This window comes from Notamacropus eugenii, chromosome 4, assembly GCF_028372415.1.
Source record: "Notamacropus eugenii isolate mMacEug1 chromosome 4, mMacEug1.pri_v2, whole genome shotgun sequence".
Taxonomy (NCBI): Eukaryota; Metazoa; Chordata; class Mammalia; order Diprotodontia; family Macropodidae; genus Notamacropus; species Notamacropus eugenii.
Genome location: NC_092875.1, coordinates 238,419,797 through 238,444,376, shown reverse-complemented (window position 1 = coordinate 238,444,376; position 24,580 = coordinate 238,419,797). Strand labels below are relative to the sequence as shown.

Sequence of the window (24,580 nt, the reverse complement as noted above, 5' to 3'; positions counted from 1 at the left end):
TACTTTTGCGAGGCATCAGGTTAATTATTACATGAAAACAGAACCATTTTAAAAACACACAAAGTCCTCCAGCTACCTTTATTTCTCTTCTCCATCATTTACACTTTAAAATAATCAACAAGATAGAAAACTTAGAAACTGATAAAAACTAGTCTGTGTCACTTATTTTAAATTTGCATCTCTGATCCTGTGCCACAATTAGATGCCTGACATAGGAACCTTTTATAATTTCCTTGTGATTTTCCTGGGTACAGAGGCAAAAGAAAGAAATGAATTGCCATTCATTTGTATGTGCAGTTCAAATCACAACCAGTCTAAATTCCAGATATTTGGGTTGTTTCCCAAATAGCATATCATACCTGGGATAGGAGATATTTTTCATCCATCTGTTTTTTTTCTTAGATAGACAATTAGATTGAACTATTTCAAATAATTGTGGAACGAATTTAGGAGGCAAAGCAACGTTCCAGGGCTTTATTCATTCACCAAAAGGTGGACCCCAACCAAAAGCTTCTAAAGAACTTAAATGTGCTGGATATGTTCCATAATAGAGCAAAGATTTGAAGAAAGACTTCAAAACATCATGTTTATTTAAAGTAGGGTACTGCTCACAGCATCTGAAGTTCGTGGTTTAAAACTGTTCAATTAATGGCTACCTTTGGTAGCAAAACTGCATTAGGCAGCTCGGTGTAATAGAAAGAACAATGAATTTGTGCAACATGACATGTATTTTAATTGAATTCTGCCACTGACAACTTGTATAACCTTCAACAAGTCTTTCAGCTATTTCCTTATTTGTAAACTAAAGGGAATGAACTAGATGACCTAGGGAGTTCTAATCCCATGAACCATATAAAAACTGTAGTTGTAACGGAGGAGAAACAAAATAAGCTTTTGGTATGTATTCAGAATCTGTTGAGAGAAAGGTTTAGATAAAATGAAACACAAAACAAAAAAATTAAGTACCAAAATGTGGACTGAAGCCAAGCTATGACTGCGAATGGGTGAGTTCGTTGTGGCCTGGAGACACCCAAGGAGCAGACACTTGAGTAGAGCTGGACCACTTCTCATTGTTTGAAGAACACACAAATAATATAAAGCCAAGCACTTCAGCAATGTTGAGTAAATGGAGAACAAAGTTCCAAAGAGGAGGCTGTTTATGACATGCATTTCAGGGGAAAGGAAAGACTACAGCAGACTGAGACAGAAAAGCATGTGGAAGAAAAAATGGGAGATGTGATTAGACAAATATTGTAGGATTAGATTATGGAAGATTTTGAATGTCAAAATAAGGATCAAACACTAAGCGATAAAAGAGATTTTACTGTACCATAAAGTTCAATCTCACTATTTTATATATGAGGAAATTAAGGTCAATAAAAATTAAATGATTTGCCTCATATAAATAAGTAAATAGCTGAGCTTGAATTCATACCAAAGACCTCTAACTCCAATAAATTTTAACTTCTTGATTACATTGACCTGCACCAAGTTTGGAATTTATTCAACAGTCAATGGAGAGTTATTATAAATCCTTGAATAGAGGAGAAAAAATATGGAGAAAGCAATGTTTTAAAGTCTAGAGGTCTGTGTAGGAAGGAATGAAAGGAAGAAAAAGAGATGGGAAACAGAGAAATTAATTTGGAGACTATTACAAAAATTCAAGTTGTGAGGTGATGAGACCGCAACAGGGATGGTGACAGCAGAGATAGGAAAAGATTTAAAAAAAAATTTTTTTTTAATTTATTTATTTATTTTAAAAAAATATTTTCAAGGAAGAATTAACAAGACAGTGATCAATTCAGAGACTAAACAATAATTCCTAAATGACTAAGACTTTGAGTTATGACTGGGAAAAACTCATGTTGGTATTGGAAATGTACAAAAAGGTGTAGGTTGAGCGTGTGAGGATGAGAATAGAAATCCCCTTTTGGTTTTGAATTTGAGTAAAAATATTCAAAGAGAAATGTCCATCTGTCTGTTGGAAATACAGAGATGAAACATAGTTAAGAGGTCAAAGTGGGTGATTAGTGAGAAAAAAGTCAAATGTTAGAGCTGAAAGAAACATCAGGTTATCATTCAACCCAAACCACTTATTTTATACGTAAGGAAACTAAGGTAATGATGTGACTGCCCAAAAATCATACAACAAGCTATTATATAAAGTTGACATTTGAAACCAAGAAAATATCTGAACTCTTGGAACCTTCACAGTATCTTGGAACTGGAAAGGATCTTTAAGTAATCTAGTCTTACCTATATCATAACAAGGATCTCCTCAACAACTTAAGTCAAAAAATGATAATTGGGCCCTTGCTTGAAGACCATCCATGAAGGACAATGTGCCACCTTCCTGAAGTCGATTTTTTAACTTATGGATAATTCTCATTGTAATTACTTACACCAAATTTATTTTGCACCTTTGCTACCTCAGCTTAGTGGTTTCTTTTTTGTTGTTCTCTAGGTCCAACTTGTTGTTACTGCTGTTTAGTCATGTCCAACTCTTTATGACCCATTTGGAGTATTCTTGGCAAAGATACTAAAGTGGTTTACCATTTCCTTCTCCAGATTATTTTACAGATGAGGAAACTAACGCAGAGTCAAGTGACTTGCCCAGGGTCACACAGCTAATAAGTTTTGGAGGTCACATTTAAAGTCAGGAAAATGAGTCTTCCTGCCTTCAGGGCCTGCACTACATCCACTGTGCCACCTAGGTGCCCCCACCTAGCTGCCCCACTTCAATCCAAGTAGCATAAGTCTACTATTATCTTTTCCACAAAACAGCCTTTACAATACTGACAATTACCATATCCCCATTAAATCTTTTCTTCTCCAGGTTAAACTCAAAGTCTTTGAACCAAGATTTATAGCAAAAACTTGAGATCCTTCTCCATGATGGTTGTTTTCCCTCGATATATTCTCCAACTTATTAACATCTTCCTTAAAATATGGAGAACTCATAACTCAACAGCATCACTCAAGCATGTATTAAGTGTTTAATACATGTGAGGAAGTGTGCAAGGCACAAAAGACCAGAGCAGAGAAAAAGAGAAGAGGAAAACAAGAATGAAGTTCTAAGGAATGATCCTTTGGAAATATCCTTTAGGAAAGAAAGGATGGAAAACAAGTCAACAACGGACACAGAGAATGATCACTGCATAGATTTGTACCATACTTTTTTGTTGTTGTTTTAAAGTATATTTTGATTTTTCTGTAGTTCTCCAAAAGGAGGGGTGGGAAACCTGTAGCTTGAAGACAACATGTGGCTCCAAGGTCACAGGTTCCCCACCCCTGTTAAGAACCATTCCTTCCCTAAGAATAGCTAATTTTTCCACATACACTCTTTAGTCTATCAAATTGCATTTAACTGAGTGGGTGAAGGGAATGATAACCCATTTTTATGAACCGAGTGTTTAAGGCCTGGTTGGGGCTACAGGGAGTCTGAGGAAGGAGAAAGAAGTATAAATTAAAATGTCCATTTACCTTGGCATGATGCAGATCAACTCCATACATGGAGAGTTTTTTGGCATTTTCTAAGAAATGCATCTCGGCTTCTGCTGGTGTCATTCCCCTGAAAAAGCAGGAAAAAAATCAAAAGTTTAAACATGGTCATGACATGGGAATTTTTTTCTATAGAATTAGCTACTTGACTATCTGCTAAACAAGCCATTATCTAAGGCATTAGGCTTTTCCTATACAATCCTGGGTAGCAAAATCTGTTATTAGACTTATAGGAGATGCTCAGAAAGCACTAAGCAGAATAATGAGAAAAGAATTTAAGATAAAAAAATTCAAATTAAATATTTTAATATTCTGAGCCAGGCACAGTGCATAAAGAGTCCATCTATAACTAATTTCCTGGAGATTAGAACTATATTTGTTGGGGAAATTAAGAGTTAATCTAGACCAGGGGTGAGGAACCTGTGGCCTCGAGACCACATGTGGCCCCGAGACCACATGTGGCCCTCTAGGTCCTCAAGTGCAGCCCTTTCACTGAAGTTTGGATTCAGAGGGCCATAGGGTCATGTGTGGCCTTGAGGTCACAGGTTCCCCACCCATGGTCTAGATAATATTCCTGTTCCCAAAGTGAACCTAAGCAAAACGCCTCAAGTACTTTTATTATTCACCTGTGGCTCTTATGCAGCTCAATCACTTTATCTTCCAGTTCTTTTGTGTGGTTTGGTGCAAAACGGAACTCACTGACATAATCACTTCCACATTCATCTGGGTCATAGTCTCCAAGTTCAGACTGAACGGTGTAGGATCCCAAGAGGGCGAGTGTGACGAAAGAACATGGCAACCTTCCTGATACTATATCATCTCGTAGCTGCAAACAGAGGTAGTACCTTCAAAAGACAAAGAACAGTCCTTAGGCAGTTACATTGTTTTCAGTACGCAGCAGTGGGAGGAATTTTCCATTGCCCACTACAATTTCTTTTTCATACGTATTTACACAGTGCCCTGGAACTAAGAGAAATGTCTATGTTGCCTTAAAACAAAAAAACTCACCACTACAGTAACAATTTCACTAACTCTAAAATATACAAACTATCCTAAGAATATTTTAGTATGTAGATGAGGACATCTGCTTCCGTTGAAGTAAGTCAAAGCCATGCTTTAGCTTCAGGTTTGACTGCAACAAATTAAATGGAAAAGTATTCTTTGCCACTGAGCAACTAAGGGTCCAAGTTATTGATAACTCTGGATGATTTATAGTACTTGAGGAATGATATCATCATGGATTGCATAAAACAAATTATGAGCATGTGTTTGCTGACTTTTACTGCATGCAAGGTATAATTAGAGGATTTTGGTTCAGCTACACAGAGGAAATTAGTTGAGTAAAGTTTTATTAATGAAGTATATACACATAGTAAAAGAATCATATGAAATGGTTCCACTAATATCTCCTAAGGAATCCATTGTTTTGTGTGAACACACTTTGGTGTGAGTTTTCACAGTATAATTTTCCAATACATAATTATTGGTTCGCAAGAGGGAGGAGAAGGTATTTCATCAAGGACATGAAAAGTCTTACTTGTGACATCCTGGCAACATTTATGTAGGCCAAATCACCACCTATGCTTTCAATCTATGGCATTTCTACTTGAGTATTATGGACTTCAATCAGGGCTTTGGTTAACTTTCCAAAATTTAAACAGAAATGAATCCACATAATCATTAATTCTAAAGCACAATGGTCCTTAAGTTAGACAATCCTTTGTTTTAAATTTGGGCATTGTAAATGCTTTTTCAAGGTAAAACAAAGCAGCTTTTTCATAAGTTCTCTTCTTATTTAAGATTTATAAATGCAAAATATTTCTAAATAGATGTTGTTATTACTAATATCATTAATGCTCAGGAATAAGGATGTGAGCATAGATACAATCTATCTTCATGCATTACCTGAGATGTTAATGTACATGGTGATCAAATCATCTCTCTTTGATGGCTTACGGTTTAAGCATTAATTTTCTTAGATGAACTTCTAAAATTCTTTACAGATTTATGATTGCAATATTCTATTTCTGGATATCTAGAAATCGTCCAATTTGGTGCTATATACTTTTTTATATATACCATGTTTTAAAAAGATTTTTGAATATTCAAATATCCTACATAAATATTTCCCAAAAGATGCAGTGAAATTATGGATTCCCTTTTCAAATTCAAATTTAACAATACCATTAGCCTTAAATCAAATTATCTTAAACTTGGAATCCAAGAAAAATATATGAATTCTCCAGTTTATCTATTTTAAAGCTAGCTTTAAACTATATTCTAATTTGTCACATGAAGTAAATTTCTTTCACCTTAATGTTTTGCATTTTGGGTAGGGATTCCAAAATATTTGACTCTATCTGAAAATTCAATACTGGAGATTTTCCCATTGATGAGAGGCAATGTTTACATGCATATTGCATATAATGACTTGGATTAGAATAAGTTACTGACAGAGGATAATAGAAGCATGGTGATCCAAAGTTATGTCAAACTTATAAGGTACAAAAATAAGCCTGGAAGGATACAGGGCAAAGAATTGTCTAACAAAGCAGAGAGATTAAGCAAAAGCACTTTTGCTCAGTTTCCATGTTCATTTGTCATTCTGGAATAATTCTTGCTGTATAATATTTATTCTTTCACTTTCATATGAATTGTTGTTTTCTTTTCCCATTCTTCTTAGAGTGATCAAAACAAGACTTTATTTTTTTTGGCAGGAAGGATACAGTATGGAAGAAAGATACCTCCTGTGACATTTCCCATTTATACCATAAAACTCATTTTTGTAGTTATCAAGTACCTGGTTGAGCTACAGTATAAATTCTAGCTATCCAGAGAAAAATGTTTCTGCTCTTCTCCATCCCTTTTCTTTTTAATCTATACAGCTATGTATACTAAAACAATAAAAAGCAAAGAATTTAAAATGGGAAGTCTACCTAACCCACTGTAACACTACTGCAAGTCAGCACTCACGCCTATGTATTTTCCCTTCAGTTACGATTATATGGAAGAGCAAAATGAGCAAAACCAAGAGAACATTGTACACAGTAACAAAAGTATTGCTTTAAGAACTAAGTCATTTTGACTATTATAAATGCCTAAATGAACTACAAAGGACATATGAAGATGCTATCTGCATCCAGAGAAAGAACTGATAAATAGAAGTATATGTAGAATGGTTTTATACACATTATATTGTATATGTGTGTGCATATATATTGTATATACATATACATTATATACACATATATATACATATAGGTATGTATACATATTTGCATCTGATGGTAGCCATCTCTATGACAGCGATGAGGGGGAGGCAAGAAAAAAAGGGGACTAAAGGAAGCTACATAACTTTTCTTCTAATTTAAAAGGAATAACAAGATGTACATAGATTTGTAGTTTGATATACAATCACTTTTTTCTATTCTACTATGTTATAGAAATGATGATTTTATTTTTTAAGTTCAGAATAAAATAAATAATTAAAAATATATGGAAGCAACAAGAGAAAAAACTAAAAATCATGGAGCTACAATAAGAATTACATAAGACCTAGCAGCTACTATGTTAAAGGACTATGGGTCCTGGAATGCTACTATAAAGCAAAAGAGCTCAGTTTACAACCAAGGATAACTTGCCCAGCAAAGTTAAGTACAATCCTGAATGGAAAAAAAAATTACCCAACTGAAAGACTTTAAGGTTTTTGTAACAAAATCCCCAGAACTTGAGGGAAAATTCAACAAATAACATCCAGGAGAAATATAGGGTAAACATTAAAGACCAATTTTAAGGGACTCAATAAGGTCAGATTGTATACTTTGTATTTGTGAAAATATTAACAGTACTCTTATAATTGTCATCATTATTCGGGTAATTTGAAAGAAAGGTGTGGGCTCAGCTGGTAAAAAATAAAAACTGGGGAGATATAAAAAGGAGTAATTATCTCATACAAATGAGGCATAAAAAAATTGATACAGAAGAAGCTAGTAGGGAGATAGTGGGTAGTGCTACAACCTTACCCTCTTTCGGAATGGGTTAAAGAGGGAACAACATACATAAACAACATATATATCTAGAAAGGCATAAGTCATCTAAATTCAGAAAGAAATAAGAAGGCAAGGGATAGGGTGGAGGGAGAGGATGAGAGGGACTCAAAGAGGGGTGGGTAGGTTAAGGAATAGAGGTCAAGGTATCAGGTAGAAGTAAAGCAGAAGAGTGAGGAAGGACAGACAGGGTAAATAGGGTGAAAAGGATAGTGAGGAAAAAAAAGGAAGAAAATGTGCAATAAGTAATTGTAGTTTAGAATGTGAATGGGATGAATTTACCAATAAAATGGAAACAGAGAGCAGATTAAAAATTTGAAACAAACAATACATTGCTTTCAGGAAACATTATAAAAATGAAAAATATACACAAAAATAAAATAAAGGGCAGGAGTAGAATTTAGTATGTAAAAAAAGCAGGAATAGTAATCATGATCTCAGACGAAGTTAAAGTTAAAATACTTAGTCATAAGTGAAAAACAGAAAAACTTCACCATGCAGTATTATTCAATATTGTTTTAGACCATATAAAATAGTACAAAATACCTGAGCATATACCTGCCAAAACAGATACAGGAATTATATGAACATGAACACAAAATACTTTTTATACAAATAAACTCAGATCTAAATAACTGAAGTAATATTTATTGTTCATGGATAGGTAAAGTTCAATATAATTTTTAAAATGATAATTTTACCTAACTAATCTATTTATTCAATGTAATCTCAATTAAATTACTAAAAAATTATTTTACTGAGTTAGAAAAAAATAATAACAAAGTTCATTTGGAAGAACAAAGATCAGAAACTTCAAAGAAACCAGGGGAAAAAGATGAAAGAGAACCAGAATCAGCAGCATCACTCCTTGAACTATAAGGTGAGAGCATCATTGAAGGGTAAAAAGGTTAATTTTGATCATTTTAAATCAAAATTTTCATATAAATAAAGCCTAGGTAGCCAGGAATAGAAGAAATGCAGAAAATGGGGAGGAAAAACTTTCATAGACAATCTCTCAGGATATGATTTGGTTGGAATATTGCTGAGGTGTAGAAATGATGAGCTGGTAGACGTAAAAAAATATGGAAAGACATGGACTTCTGAAGGAAGATGCTAGCCACCTTCAGAGAAATAGATGGTAGGAAGCACAGGCTGGTCTTACATATATGTCTATGAGTGTCTAGGGGATACATGCGTATATATATATAGATATCTAAATATATGTGTGCATGTCCATTTGTGTGTCCATGCTGAACTGTAGCCTTCTTTAGGGTGATGGGGGAGGAAAAAAATAAAGTAAAAAGTGTACAGCAGAGGACAAAAGACAACCAACAAGAAGTAAAGAAAAGCTGGGGAGTTTTCAAAACAATGTGCAGTATTTATTACAGGTTTTCTTGAAATAGAAATGACATGGTAATGATTTTTTTCCTCATTTTATATTTAAATTTAAAACAATTACAAAAGAAGTCTACAGAAGTATCAGCCCAGAATGAAAGATTCGACAGTGAATATTCTTCTCTTGTGACAATGCTATCATATTCTTTATTACCAGCCAGCTGCCATCAATCTGCCAAGCAAAAGTGGTTGATTTAGAGTCTATCTCAAAGAAGCAAAGTTGCTCTCAAGGGAACTTGGGGAAAAGATCCTTCCTCCCGCTGTGCCCAAGACTTTCATGTTTATTTTTTCAAATACCTGGTGATATCTTCAGATAGCTGGGCAGGATCTGGAGGGTAGAATTTCACATTAAATGAAAACTGCCAAGCACCACCTGCAGAAAAACAGAAGTTCATAGAATTTCTTTCTATTTATAGTTCCAATTGGTTACCAAATAAGCATCTACTCAGAACAACCACATTTAGAAACCTGTACATTATCCATGATAAAATAGGTACAGGGATAGTTAATTCTATAATCTAAAGGGATGTTTTTTTAACAGTTTCAATTTTATCCTCAACATTTTTACTAGCATATCTAACAAGCAGTAAAATTTATTGCTTTAAGTTTCACCCTCTTTTTTTTCTCCATCTCAGGAATTCTTAAACTTCTGTATATGATAGCCCCCTTGGGCAGTCTGTGGAAGCACTTTTCAGACTAATGTTTTAAAATGCATAAAGTAAAACACATAGGATTACAAAGGAAACCAACTGTACTGAAATATATAACTGAAAGACCCCTTAAATTCTAGTCATGGACTTCTTGGGATTCCATGGATTGTTGGTTAAGAACTTCTATTCTATCTGATGATAAAGGCAAAGGAAGTCATTAACGACAAGAGAAAAGTATTTGGAGGAAAAAAAGAGACAAAACACATGGAAAATTCTCAAATTAGATGGTGCCTACAAAGTGCTAAGTTCTGCATTGAAAAGATATGATCTCTATCCTCTGGAAGACTATGGTCTACAGCAATGGTGTCAAACTCAACAGAAATGGAGGCCACTAATGCAGAATAAGGGTCCCTGAGGGCCATATATTGAATTAGCTTTAAAGTGCAATATTATGTTTTACTTTTTTTTTGTCAAATAATTCCCAATTCTATTTTCATCTGGTTTGGGTTCTACTTAGTGCTCTGGGCCACGTGCAGCTTCTAGGTCTTTGGTCTAGGGACAGATGTCCAATAGGCGTGAACAACACTTTTATCATTTTTTTCTGATAGTAATGTTGGGGAGCTTGTAGTTTCCTGTTTAAGAAGAAGCATAACCTAATATAAGTTTTGATTAAAGGGACTTGGCAGGTGGGGAAGAAAAAGATCAGGAATATAGAAAAAATGGATACAGAGACAGAAGTAAAAGCAGGGAAATAATGGGAGAAAATGGAGTGGTTTGGAAGGGATAAATCGATGAAGATCATGGTATGGTACCATCACCATGCCATGCTTTTTGTGTGGAAAAATATGATTATGCATACATGTATATGTATGTGTGTGCATATATACATGTATATGTCTATACATTGGATGTTACTCCAAGAAAACATGCAAAAGTTTAGAAGAATATATGGAATAATTGTACATATGTATATACGTGTGTATATGTGTTTACACATATACATATATTTACATCTTATCATAGCCATATGGAGGGAAAGAAGAAAAAAAATTTACATGATAATTTTTCTGTACATTTTAAAAGAATAAAGGTTACACATAGAAGATTTGAAATTTCTTCTGCAATCATCTTTTTTATTGTGCTATATTATGGAAATGTTTGTTTTATTCTATATAAGAATAAAATTTAATAATGAAGAAAAAAGTTGCAGCTCTCAGAGAGTAGGCTTCAATGACTGTGAAACACCCAGCCACAAAGTATTTCAGAAATTTTTAAATTTTTCTTGTTTTTGGAAGTCTTGTACTCATGGAAGAAAGGATGAACTCTAATAAAATATGCAGAAATACTGGCCCAAAATCAAAGAAATTCCAAAATGGAGATGGAAAATTGCAATATGACCTTGCACCATAACACAGAATATGACGAAAATATGGAGCTATGGAGTGAGTGAACAATGCTTGAAGGATCTGGGAACTGTTCTGAATTTAAAACCCACTGAAAACCTGTAAAACATACACACACACACACACACACACACACGTAAATACATACTTAAGGCAGACTTGGGGAAATGAACAAATTATCTAAGACATGCTTGACATACAAAGTAATATGTGAAGCTTTATTATGAAGAATAAAAGAATATACCTCAAAATCTTGTGAACTCAAAGCCAAATTCTGCTAGTATAGGTTATTGTAGTAAAAAGGGACTTATTGAATATTTAAAGTTTTCTAAGAATGTAAAAAATTTGTATGGTTTGTTTTGTCAATACATTTCCATGCTTTTACTTTGTCCCAAGGATTTCATATACCATTACACAAATGTATGAACATTTATACACACACGCAAACACATAATCATAGAATCCTCTAGCTGAATTTTATAATGGGAGAAATTCTAATAAGACCAAAGTAATATCATATAAACAAGAATTGCTGCAGATAATTTTATATGAAACAGAATATAAATTTACAATGGGAAAAATGCAATTCTAGCAACAAATTGCAACCAAATTAAACTTTTCAAGCAGATTTTTTGCCAATAGTATCATAGTTGCTTATCTGTAGTATAATTTGTTTTCAAAGTACTTTGCAACTATCAGTTAGAAGAATTAATTTCATCATTTTAATTTTTTTTAAAAAAATTTCCAAAGCAAAAAATAATGATATTTTCAATTATCTATCACAGTGGCATTCAGTCCTAGCTTCCATCTCAGTTAATTGGTTGCTGCTACTTATCTGACAAGCTGTTGGTTAGGGAACACATTAATAAAATTTAAAGTATATGTTAAAGGTTTAATTGTATAAATTATCAGGAGGACTGCCAATACCAAGAGATTAGGCTTTGGGACATTTTTTCTTTTTTCTTGAAGAAGGCTTCATGGTTTTGCTTAAGAAGAATTTTAAGCACAGTTAACTATTGGTTACCTCCTTGTGGTATTTTGGCCATTTTTACTTCAATTTGTTCCTTCTACTCATAGTAAATATTGAAACAAGGAAATGTGGTATTTTTAACCTAAGTGCATTCATTGACTGGACTCCAAGAAAGATGTGCTGGATTCTGTGAAAAATGATCAAGAGATTCCTTTACTGACTTTCAAGGACCAATGAAAGAGCAGAGCAGTTGACAAAAAAAATTATGGTGACATAATTACATTTCTAAAGTCAAATGATAATTTCCATTTGCTTGACTTCTATATTCTTATAGGAGGATTTCTTTTAACAAAACTATGTTAGCTACTTTTGATTTATTAATGGTTAACTAAAAACTATGTGAACTATGATTAAGTATAGAGCAGGGGTTCATAAATTATTTTGTGTCATGGATCCCTTTGACAATCTGAAGAAGCCAAAAGACTCCTCAGAAGGAGGAGTTATTTGTTCCCAGTAGGAAGTATTTTATTTTTCCAATTACATGTACAAACAATTAACATTCATTTTTTATATAAATTTTATATAAAATTTTATTTATATATGCTTCACATATATAATATATGTATATATTTTAACATTCATTTTAATATACATGTTATATAAAATTTTGAGGTTCTCTTTTTTTTTTTTTTTTTACAAATTTTCTCCCTTCCTCACCTCCCTTGTCCTTAAGATGGTAAGCAATTTGAAACAGGCTGTGTGTGTGTGTGTGTGTGTGTGTGTGTGTGTGTATGTGCAATCATATAAAACATGTATTCATAATAGTCATATTGTGAGAAAGAAACAGAATAAAAGGGAAAAAAACCATGAAAATATAAAGTGAAAACAGTATGCTTTAATCTACAGATCAAAAGAATAATGTTTATAAATACATAAAGTGTAATATATAGATGGGATTTCAAAGAAAACCAGTTCATAGACCCCAAGTTAAGAATCTCCAGGATAGAGTATCAATCCTAATAATGAAATACTCTCTCAAATAAGATAGCATGTAAAGTATTTTACAAACCTTAAAATACTCTATAAATACCAGTTGTTATTAACATCAGTGGAGATATGCAAGGGCATAAATATACTTATTATATTTATATTTCCATTCACTAAAATAATTTCCTGAAAGTGAATCTCCCTAGATTTAAATATTTTTTAAAAGCTTCTCTTGAATCATAATAGCTTAAGAAAATAAAAAGAGCAGTCACTGTTAATGGAATGCAAAGTTTGATTGATTAAGTAAGACTTAAACACCTAGTTACACACACTGTGTTGTTCATCACTAGATTCAATGCAAATAGTAAAAATTGGAGCTATAAGGAGAGATCGGTAGTTTTACCCTCTTATGTAACAGAGTTCGTAGTAACTCCATCTGCATATCCATTAGTCACTAGCTCAAAGCTCCATTTCTCCAACAGTTCTCCCTACATTCTTTCCAACAGCCCAGAAAAAAATTCAATAAAACTTACTTCGGATCTGTTTTTTTATTTCCTTAGCAGGATCTAGCCAGTTCTGTAAAAGAAATAACATCTTGGAATTAAATCAGAAGGTAAAAAATAATTTGGGGTTCATTAAGTACATATATTTATTAATCTTGCCCAGGGTGCTTCTTTACTGCTGCTGGCACTACCCAAAGCCTTCGCATCCCTAACTCCAATTTGATGCTCTTTCTTCTCCTTTCAGGTCTTATTGTATCTTAGACATTCTCTCAGTCACTGACTGTAGACAGAACTGTAGGCTGTTCATTTTTAATGCACTTTTCAAGAAATTAGTTTACAATCATTGGTTTTCAGGAGTCAGTGTAGCACAGAAATAGAAAAGCAATTGAAGGAGGGTCAGCATGATCAAACAAACAGCTTGATGAGGTTAGATACATGCAATTTAACACATAATTAATGTCTGGTCCATTCCTCTCTTCTTGGAAGAAAAGTACCTCTACATTAGTGACTTTGCCAGGTTTCTCAGCTGTTAAAATCTTCCTCTCAGAGATTATTTTCCATCTACTCTGTGTATCTTATATGTTCCTATTTATTTACATACTGTGTTCTCCATTAGTGTGTAAGCTCCTTGGAGCAGAGACTGTCGCCTTTTTTTTTTTAGATCCCCAGGACTTAGTACAATGTCTATTTCATTACAAGCTCTTGTTAATTGACTGATCTAAATGTTGTTCAATCATTTTAGTTGTATCTATCATGATCCCATTTTGGATTTTCTTGGCAAGACACTGGAATGGTTTTCCATTTCCTTCTCCAGTTCATTTTACAGATGAGGAAACTGAGGCAAATAGAATTAAGTGACTTGCCCAGGGTCACATAGCTAGTAAATGTCTGAGGTTAGATTTGAACTCAGGAATATGAGTCTTCTTTCCTGACTCCAGGTCCTGCAAGCTACCCACTGTATCATTTCGCTGCTTTTTATCTAGCTTAACTCATTCATTTTACAGATCAAGGAACTTGAGTTCAGGAAGATTGATGACTTGCTTCAGATCTCACAGATCAGTACTGTCAAAACTGGGTCCAGAGCCCAGGGATTTTCAGAACCATAAAGTACTAAAGCAATTAAGGGACATCTGGTAAGATAGGTTAGGAGAAAGCATAGGGGAAAGGTAGATGAAATTGGGAGTACCGAGGACTCCAGAGAAAGAAAGCAAAGGGGAACACAACCCATACAAAATGCAAAATCAGTGAAGTTAGTTTAATTTATTCAGTGAAAAGGTAGATTAGCTCCAAGACATTTTCCTTGCTCTTAATGCAAGGTAACCCTAATGGATATTTCACCTTTTGGTTTTCGGTGTCCCGATATGTTAAACCAAAGTAGTCTTTTTCTAACAGGTTCAGATGTTCACACACTTTGTCGAATAGTACTTGGCCTCTGGAACGTTTCTGTGGGTAGGGAAAAAAAAGAAAGCTAAGTACTTTCTTAAATATTATGAGTCACAATTTCACATACTTCATGCTTCATTTCAAAAAATTGAGAGGAAGATTGTTAAAGCAGACAAAACCACTTTCATCTCATTCTTTTTCAGAAGAACTCATCTGCAATGGGGTAAAAATGACTGAGCTAAAGAAAGACTCCTGGAAATATTCAAAAGGCAAAGTTAAAGATGTAAATTATAACACTGCTTTCTAAATCTTTATTCACAGATATGATCACAAGTCTTGTGTTGGGCAAGTAAAATAGTCCTAAGAAGGTAAAATAGAAATGACTAAGGGATGAGAATCTAAAAACAGCAAGTCAGGCACAGTGAACAAAACTTCACTAAGGAGCCTCCCTGCTGAAGGCTAAATCCCACCTGGCCAAAGTAAGGACAGCTCTAAGGGCAGAAAGTCCCATTTCCTACTGTCAGAATTACCAACAAAGCTGCTCCCCTAGCATGAACCTGCACAAATCCTGGAACCATGACCTGCATTACCAATCCAGGTTCTCCTGCCTCTCCCCTCAATATCTAGTCCTGCTTGACTCAACCCTTTTATAAAAACATGATTTCATTGATTTTGGCATCTGCTGTTACTGGGCACCCCAGTGGACCCAATGAGTTTCCACCCTTCCTGAGTGCCTTTTTGTATTGTATTTCCCCTCAATAAACTAGCCTGCTTTCCTTTGTCTCTGATGGTTTTTTCTTACAGTTTTGTCTTGTGGCACTCCACCCTCTCCTTTACTATACCCTGCAGTCCCAAATGTCACTCAAACTACATTAAGAAAGGGTGGTGAAAGAGGTTTTGGTGGATGTAGACACAGTTGGATCTTGAAGAGTCACTTAAGGCAATTATTCACCTGCAGGCAGGATTTCACTTTGTTTACTGAAATTCCCAAATAGGAGCTTAAAATATTGACCACTCTCAAGCTAACAAGCTTTATGTAATGTTATGGTTATGAACTAAAATCACCTTATATCATCTTAAAAACATCATCTTACAATAGGCCCCAAGTTGTGGTATATATGTGTGTGTGTGTGTGTGTGTGTGTGTGTGTATGTCTATGTATATATATATATGAATGATAGATATGCATACTACCAGCAAGCTCTAACGCCAGTATGTAACACAACTCCAAATATGCACCTAGACATTTGCTCATGGTATCCAAATATACTGCTTGAAACATGTGAAGAACATTTTAAACGGTCTTGTTCAACCAGCTTCATGATCCTTTTTGAAGGATATGATAAAATATTAAGTTCAGTGGTAAAATTTTTAAACTTTCTACAGAAAGCTGAAATAATTCCCACTCTGTATCACTGAATCCCTATGCTGAGTTTAAATTGAATTCTAATTTTCATATCAGCTCCTAATCACCTTGAAGGGTTATATATTATATATAGTTGCTATTGTTATTGGTCACTTATGCCCAACTTTTCTTGACCCCCATTTGGGGCTTTCTTGCTGAAGATACTGGAATGGTTTGCCATTTCCTTCTCTAGCTCATTTTACAGATGAGGAAACTGAGGCAAATCAGGGTTATGTGACTTGCCGAGGATCGCATAGCTAGTATGTGTCTTTAGCCAGATTTGAACTCACAAAGATGAGTCTTCCTGACTCCAGGCCCGGCGTTCTATCCACTGCACTACCTAGCTGCCTCAACATATGTGCAACATTTAGTTGCTCTGCAGGGAAAACAAATGGAGTACGTTTTTTTGTTGTGGTCCAACCAAGGACAAAACTTCACAGTTATACAGACTTTTTGTAGGTAAGGTGACTTTACTGGAAAACAACTGAACTTAATTCAAATGAAACGTTTTTGCATTTGTATTTCAAGTTTTTAAAAATATAAGGCATGTTCTTTATTAAGATCTACTGTCAAGACAATGAGACATAATGAAAATGAGCTATTGGAATCAAAATAACCATGTAAAAAATAGTATCACATAACAGTTTATTCTGAAAGTTAAACTAAGGTCTATTTTTTTTATTTCCTCCCAAGTATAGTTATTTAGTTTTAAAAATATCATTTCTAATAGAAAAGTAAAGCTTGGAGGCAGATAGTTGGAATATTTCTTTCTCTTCCTTAGCTTCCAAGATTCTCCCCACACTACTATCACTTGGTAACCTTTCCTCTTTCAAGGTTCACTCAATCCATATCTACCACTCAATCAACATTCTGGTAGCTGTTCTCTACTGACTTCCAGAACTCCCCTTTTTTCCACAATGAATTCAGTCCCTGGCTGACAATCTTTCTTCCTTCCCCAACTCTTGCCCTTACAGGAGACTTCAATATACATAACTGATTTTCCTTCAAATAGCCTAACCTCTCAGTTATCCAACTTAGTTATTTCCCAAAGTATTGAGTAACACAAAGATGTTATCTTTTATCTCATCATCATTCACAATTTCACTACTTCCATTTTCATGAACTCTGAAATTCCCTTGTTGGATCACAGTCTGTTGTCTTTCCCTTTACCTACTGCCTTGCAGACACCAAATCTGTTCTTTCTCCACACCATGACTTCCAGTCACTCAGGGCTCTCCCAGGACTTAGAAGACCACACATGGCCTCGAGGTTGCACACCTATCCTAGGTCATTACCCCACTAACTATATTCTCTTTCTTTCTCCATCCTGACCCCTCGACAAACCAGTTCAATTCTAAAATGTCCTCTTCTCGAGTCCCTTGTCTCCCTATTAAATAAACCATCTAGCCCTGCCAAGCCTGTCTTGGATCACTCCCACTATCTGCTGCCTTCACTCTTGTACACTGTGCTGCTGACCAAAGGGGAAAAAATCATAGAACTGTTGCATCCCCAACAAACTTGTTACATAATCTCAACTGGACCCTGACAGTTGCAAGGCAATTTGTTTATGTGTCTCTAACAACTCACTATCCCATTCACCAGAGCACCCCTTCCAAAACTTTTCTCTGTTCAAACCTCCCACAGCTCTCCCTCTCCCCACTGTCTCATCTAAAAACTTTACTGTATATTTTACTGGGGAAAAAATGAGGTTGTTCACCAAGAACTCCTTTTCTCTCCTTCACTGATTATCACCTTCTGTCTCCTCCTTCACCCTATTTCACATTAAGAGATGACTCTTCTTGCTAAATCTGCTCTCCATTAGAGCACCTAGGTAGTGCTGGGCCTGGAGGCAGAAGGCATGAGTTCAAATTTTACCTCAGAGACTTTCCAGCTGTGTGACCATAGACAAGTTCCTTAACCTCAGTTTGCCTTAGTTTCCTAATTGGTAAAGTGGGGATAATAATAGTAGCACCTACCTCTCAAGACTGTTGTAAGGATCAAATGAGATTTTTCTAAAATATTTAGCATAGTGTTTGGGTTTTTTTGTTATTTTTGTTGTTGAACCATTCCAGTCATGTCTGACTCTCCGTGACTGCATTTTTGGAGTTTCTTGGCAGAAATACTAAAGTACTTTGCCATATCTCTAGTTCACTTTACATGCAAGGAACTGAGACAAACATGGTTAAGTGAGATGTGCAGGGTCACATAGCTGGTAAGTGTCTGAGGCTGGATTTGAACTCAGGTCCTCCTGACTCGAGGGCCAGCACTCTCTCCACTGTGCCACCTAGCTTCTCATCTGGTACACAGTAGGTACTATATAAATGTCTGACACCATAGTAATGCCATTATCATCCTTATTATCATTCTACATGCACAAGTGATCTCATTCCATTCTATCTTCTCCAACTGACTGCCACCCCTATTATCTCCACTCTCTCCACTTCGCTTCAATCTCTGTCTCTTGGCTACTTCCCTACTTTCCACAAAAATGGCCACATATCCTCCATCCTCAAAAGCCTCTACTTGATCCATCCATCCTTGCTATCACCCCGTATCATTCCCCTCTTTTGTGGATAAACTCCTTGAGAAGGTGTTTGACAATAGCCACCTTCACTTCCTTTCCTCTCACTCTCTAACTCTTTACAGTTTGGCTTCAACCTTATTTTTTTTTAATAGAACTCTCTCCAAAGTTGTCAATGATTTCTCAGCTGCCAAATTGAACAGTTCTTTCAATCCCTGACCATCTTGACCTCGCTGCAGCATTTGACACTATCATTCTCCTTGATAATCTCTTCTTTTCAGGTTTTTGTGACACTTCTCTTCTTACCAATCTGACTGCTTCTCAGCCTCCATTACTGAATCTCCATCCAGATCATGCCTGCTAACCATGAGGGTCCTACAGGGTTCTCATCTCTCTACACTATTTCATTTGATGATTTCATCAGCTCCCAGGGATCATCCCTGTATTGGTGAATTTCAAATCTACTTCTCCATACCTAACCTCTATGCTTATCTACAGTTTCTCACCTCTAATTGCCTAAAAGAAATCTCAAACTCTGTGTCCTATAGGTATCTTAAAACTCAGTATGTCCAAGACTGAACTCATTATCTTTCTTCCAAACTCTCTACCCTTTCAAACCTCTCTATTCTATCTAAGGCAACAGCATCCTCTCAGTCCCCCATGAACAACCCATCTATCGTTCTCAACCACTCTCTCTTACTCCCTGTAGCCAATCTACTGATTTTACCTCCACATCATGTCTCACATACACCTCCTCTCCTCTGAGATTGGCTGGCACAGTTCCTCACTCCAGTTCATCTTCCACTTGACTTCCCCAAATGTAGGTCTAATCATGTTATCCTCCTACTAAATCAACTCCAGTGGCACCCTCCAGGATCAAATATAAAATCCTAAGGCATTCCAATCCTATTATAACCTTTCTCCCACACAAATCTTTCCAGTCTTTTTAGATTTTACACCCCAACACCTACTCTTTTATACAGTGATACCAGCTTCCTTGCTGTTTCTCTAATGAGACAACCCCTCAATTTCCTCAATGCTCCATCTTCAGACTCTGGGCATTTTCAGTTTCCTTCCCTAATTGATAGAATTTTTCTTCCTCCTCTTCTGGTTTCCTTCAAGTTCCAGCTACAATCATATCTTCTCCATGAAACCTTTTGTGATGTCCCTTAATTCTAGTATTTTCCCTCTGTTGATTATTTCCAATTTGTACTGTATATATCTTGTTTGTACGTAGCTGTTTGCATGTCATCTCTCCTCCTCACCTCCCCTAGAATGTGAGCTCCTTGAAAAACAGGAACTGTCTTTTGCCTTTCTTTATATTATCTGCTTAGCACAATTCTTGACACAAAGTAGGTACTTACTAAATGTTACTGAGTGACTGGAAAATTGTATGATAGCCGAACTCTAACATGAGGCTGAAATAAAAGCATTATTCATTGAATTTGAATGAGTAGCATGAAAATTAAACATTGCCAGTTTGAACTTCATAAATATTATAAAGTCAATTATTCCTACTATTTGACAGCCACACATAATTTATGCTGAAGGAAGGCTGGGAGATAAGTTTCCTTTATGTAACATTTTCTATATAAATAAAACTAAATGTGTACAAAGGAAATAATCACTAGATTATTTTAAATATTATGCATATTGTGGCCTCTGTTGTCAGATCACCACCACAGAAATCAACATTACCACAGGGACTCACATTTAATGTTTAAAAGGGACCCCCCCCCCCAATAAACCCTGGAAATGGATAGTATAAGTAGTACTAAAACGAGTTCCAAGAGATGTCAAACACTTTGTCCAGAGCAAGATATCTGCCAAGCAGCAGAGATTCTCACCTAGGACTCTCAGTGCTTTTTCCACTATCCTGTGCTGTCTCCTGTGCTGCAGTAAGTCACTGAATGAATACCACATACATTGCTGACAACTGGGTATATATTTGTGGCCACTATTAGAGAAAAATTAGATTGGTAAGCGTCAGGGGAAACAGCTTTCCTAATCATAAATTCAGTGATAAATTTCCTTATTAGCACAGTACTGTTAAAGTCTAGAAAAGAAACTATTATTCCTTCTGACTTGCTAAGTCATCTCCAACTCAAAGGAGTGTGCAGGTCACCTACAGACATTTCTCTGTCAACCACAAACAATCCAGTGAAGTTAATTTTACTTTAAATAACCTGATTCAGTTGTAGATTGCCCTCACTCCAAGTTTTCCACTGACTGGTTTATTGCTTTCCTGTCTCAAATAGATAAGATGAAGAAAGAGCAGCTTAACTGCCTGAATCAAGATTTTCCCATATTCTAGAAATGAAAGGTATTAGCAACTGAGGAAGTGGAACTATTTTTACTTTTTCCTGGAGGCTCAGCAATAAGTTGGATGCTGGCTGCAATAAGCAAGGAACATCTGTCTTAATAATATACTGTGTTTTTACATCTAAGATGATTGCCAGTGTTTCATCATTGTGATGCAGAGTCCAAGGATTTCCAAAAGCTATGCTAGTATAAAGTATAAACTCTGGTAGGTGTATCCAAGCCAGAATACTTCCAAAAGGCAGCCAGCAACCCATGGCTAAGAACCAACTTCACTCAACTCAGGCTGAGGTTGGACATGAGGTATTCACAAAGGGTTGGATACAAGATGATGAAGTCAATGGCCACAGTCCCTCATAAAATTATCTGTACAGAAAGGGGAGACTGTAATCTGTAATAGATCAAGCCAATGAAAAATTTTCAATTGTTGTAAAATGGAAGCTGGAAAGGAAATAGAAATAGGTGTAATTCAATTACTGTTAGCCGCCCTTCCCCCCTCTACATCCCTCCCACAACATGAGGCATCCTTCTAAACTCTCTGCAGTACACCAGCACGATTTCCTGGAAAACACAAGTCTTTTAAAAACCTTTATATATTGGTTACACTAGAAGAATAGCTTGTCCACATTGCTAAAGGAGGCTTTAAAGAAACTGATTTATTACTCCCATTTGTCACACTTAGGAGGAGCTAATTTGTCATTAATCTGCTTTTGTTATCAGTGTCATCATAACTTTAGTATTTGAAGAATGAGCAAAAGAAATTTTATAAGGTAACTCAGCATACATGGTTAAATTAAATCTTTCACCTGCCTCCTCCAATTTTTCCAGCCGGTACCATTTTAACACCCTCTTCCAATATGTTCCAATAGTCCAAAACTGAACACATTATCTTTCTCCTAGATCCTGGCTCTTTCCAAATTTCCATATTACTGTTAAGGGAACCACCACACTCCTAGTCCCCAAGGTCCCAACCTAGATTTGATCTTAGAGTTCTCACCCTCTCTAATCCCTCATATCCAATCTGTTGCCAAGACCTTCTATTTCACCTTTGCGCATCTTTTGAATACAGCTCCCTTTTCTCCTCTGACAGTAAACACCCTCATGCAAGCTTTTATTATCTGACACTTGGACTAATGAAACAGCCTGCTTGCCACAATTCTCTCCCCACTTCATTACATCCTCCACCAAAGTGATTTTCCTAAAGCACAGATCTGACTACGTCACTCTACCCTAGTCAATAAACTCCAGTGACTTCCTATCACCTCCAAAGTCAAATCAACATCATCACTAACATGTACATAGTACATACTATGTGCCAGGCACCACGCTAAGGGCTTTACAATTATGTCATTTGATCTTCACAAGGTAGGTGCTATGATTATCTCCATTTTACAGATGAGTAAACAGAGGCAAACAGATGTGCAATGATTTGCCCAGGGTCACACAGCTAGTAGCATCTGAGGCGATATTTGAACTCAGGCCTTCCTGATTCCAGCCCTGGCACTCTACTGCCCAAGTACCCAGCTGCTCCAGATATTAAGTCTTCTCTTGATTCATCAAAGTCCTTCATAACCTAACCCCTCTCCCCAGTCCTGCCAGTCTGATTACACATTATTCCCTACCACTGACTTTGGTATCCCTAGTGCTTAGCACAGTCCTGGCATACAGTCAATGACTACATATTTAATGACTGGCTTCCTGGATGTTCCATGAACAAGACATTCCATCTCTTGGCTCCCAACATTTTTCCTGTCTTTTCCCCATTCTTGGAATGCTCTCCCTCCTCAAATCTGCCTATTACCAATCTTTATGACCTAACTAAAAGCTCACCTTTTACAGGAATCTTTCTGAGCCCCTCTTAATTCCAGTCCTATACAGAGCTTGCCTGCTATCTCCTCCATTAGACTATGAGTTCCTTAAGGACAGATTATCTTTTGCCTCTTTGTGTACCCTCAGAACTTAGTACACACAGCACACAGCAGATAGTAAATGCTTACTGGCTAATATCCTATGATGTTTTGACCTAAACAGTCTTAATTTTCAAGAATATAAGGTCATGTCCTTTTTTACCAAAAAAAAACCCTAAACTTACTTTCTCAGAATGCAATTTACTTTCCTAGTTTAACTTATTTGAAGTTTCCGGTGTCAATTTTCACAGTTACACTAACAGGCAGAACTAGAGAGCTAGGAAGACCTGGGTTCAGGTCCTACCTCAGATACCTATTGGCTATATGGTTTTGGGCTAGCCACTTAAGCTCACACCTCTCTCTCATTCCTTAACCAAATACTCTAAGTTGCAAAGACAGTGCTGACTTGCAATGGTAAAAAGAGATATCTCTTCCAAGAGCTCCCTAGGATCAATGAAATCACAGTTTGCAGTGAGCTCCTTCTTCTCTCCTATCTATCTAATATTACCCCCTGCTATTTTCTTGTTCACTCTAGAGTCCGATGAAGAGGGTCCTTCTCCTTGCACAGGACGATCCCTACAAGAACCCTCGTCCCCATTCCTTCTCCTCTTCTCCAGCACATTGACTCCACTTTTATCCTCACTCTGTCATCTTCAATTATGTAATTATTCCCTAAATACTGACTCCTCTGCTGCCTATAAATATATTTATTCTCCCCTACACTTAAATAACCCTTACTATCATACCATCCCTGTCAGCTATTTGCCCTACATCTTTCCTCTCCTCAACTAAAGTCCCTAAAAAAGTTATCAGTGCTTAGCACCTCTATTTTCTCTTCTTCTAAAATCTCTGCAGTCTGGTTTCTAACCTCATCACTCAGCTGAAATCACTCCCTCCAAAGTTTCCAGTGATCTCTTAATTACCAAATCTCATATTCTTTTCTCAGTCCACACACCTGCCAATCTTTCTGAATCACCTGGCTATGTGGGTGACCTCTTTCTAGTTACCCCTCTCTAGGTTTTGATATCACTCCTCTCTCGGTTCTCTTCCCTCCTTATGGACAGGCTATTTGATGACTCCTCAGTTTCCTCTGCAGAAATCCATGTCATGCTCACTAACTATAGTTGCTCCCCAAGGCTGTCCTCAGGCATCTTCACTTTTTATTCTTTCCTCCTTTAATTGGAAAGCCCATCCACTTCCACACATTCACTTAGCACATCTCTGTGTAAATGATTCTCAGATCTCTATATCCAGACATAGTCTCTTTTCTAAACTCTAATCCTGCATTATCAGCTATCTTTTGGACTTTCCAAATAGGTGTCCTATAGGCATCTCAAACTCAACATGCCTAAAATAAAAGGCATACTTCCTTTTTGCCAAACCTAATTCTTCTCACTAACTTCTTTAATATGGTTAGGGGCATCATCACCCCCCGAGACAGCCAGATTCAAAACCTCAGTTTCCCTTTTCTATTCTTCATTCTCCTTTGCCCCACACATCCAATCAGTTGCCAACTCTTGCCATTTCTTTTTTGCACAACATCTTTTGGATATATCCCCTTATTTCCATTAACACAGTCATGACCCTAGT

General features: G+C 36.1%; 1 protein-coding gene across 18 annotated transcripts in view; it reads right to left on the bottom strand.

Annotated features, from left to right (window-relative positions):
- EPB41L3 (erythrocyte membrane protein band 4.1 like 3) overlaps positions 1–24,580 on the bottom strand; it is a 357,632-nt gene that overhangs the window by 106,740 nt on the left and 226,312 nt on the right. For all 18 annotated transcript variants that reach the window (XM_072604292.1, XM_072604278.1, XM_072604276.1 and 15 more), the window contains exons 4-8: positions 14,794–14,898; positions 13,486–13,528; positions 9,240–9,315; positions 4,128–4,346; positions 3,484–3,571 (exon numbers count right to left, since the gene is read on the bottom strand). In XM_072604292.1, coding sequence (XP_072460393.1) covers positions 3,484–3,571; positions 4,128–4,346; positions 9,240–9,315; positions 13,486–13,528; positions 14,794–14,898 — 531 coding nt within the window. The remainder of the gene's footprint in view (positions 1–3,483; positions 3,572–4,127; positions 4,347–9,239; positions 9,316–13,485; positions 13,529–14,793; positions 14,899–24,580) is intronic.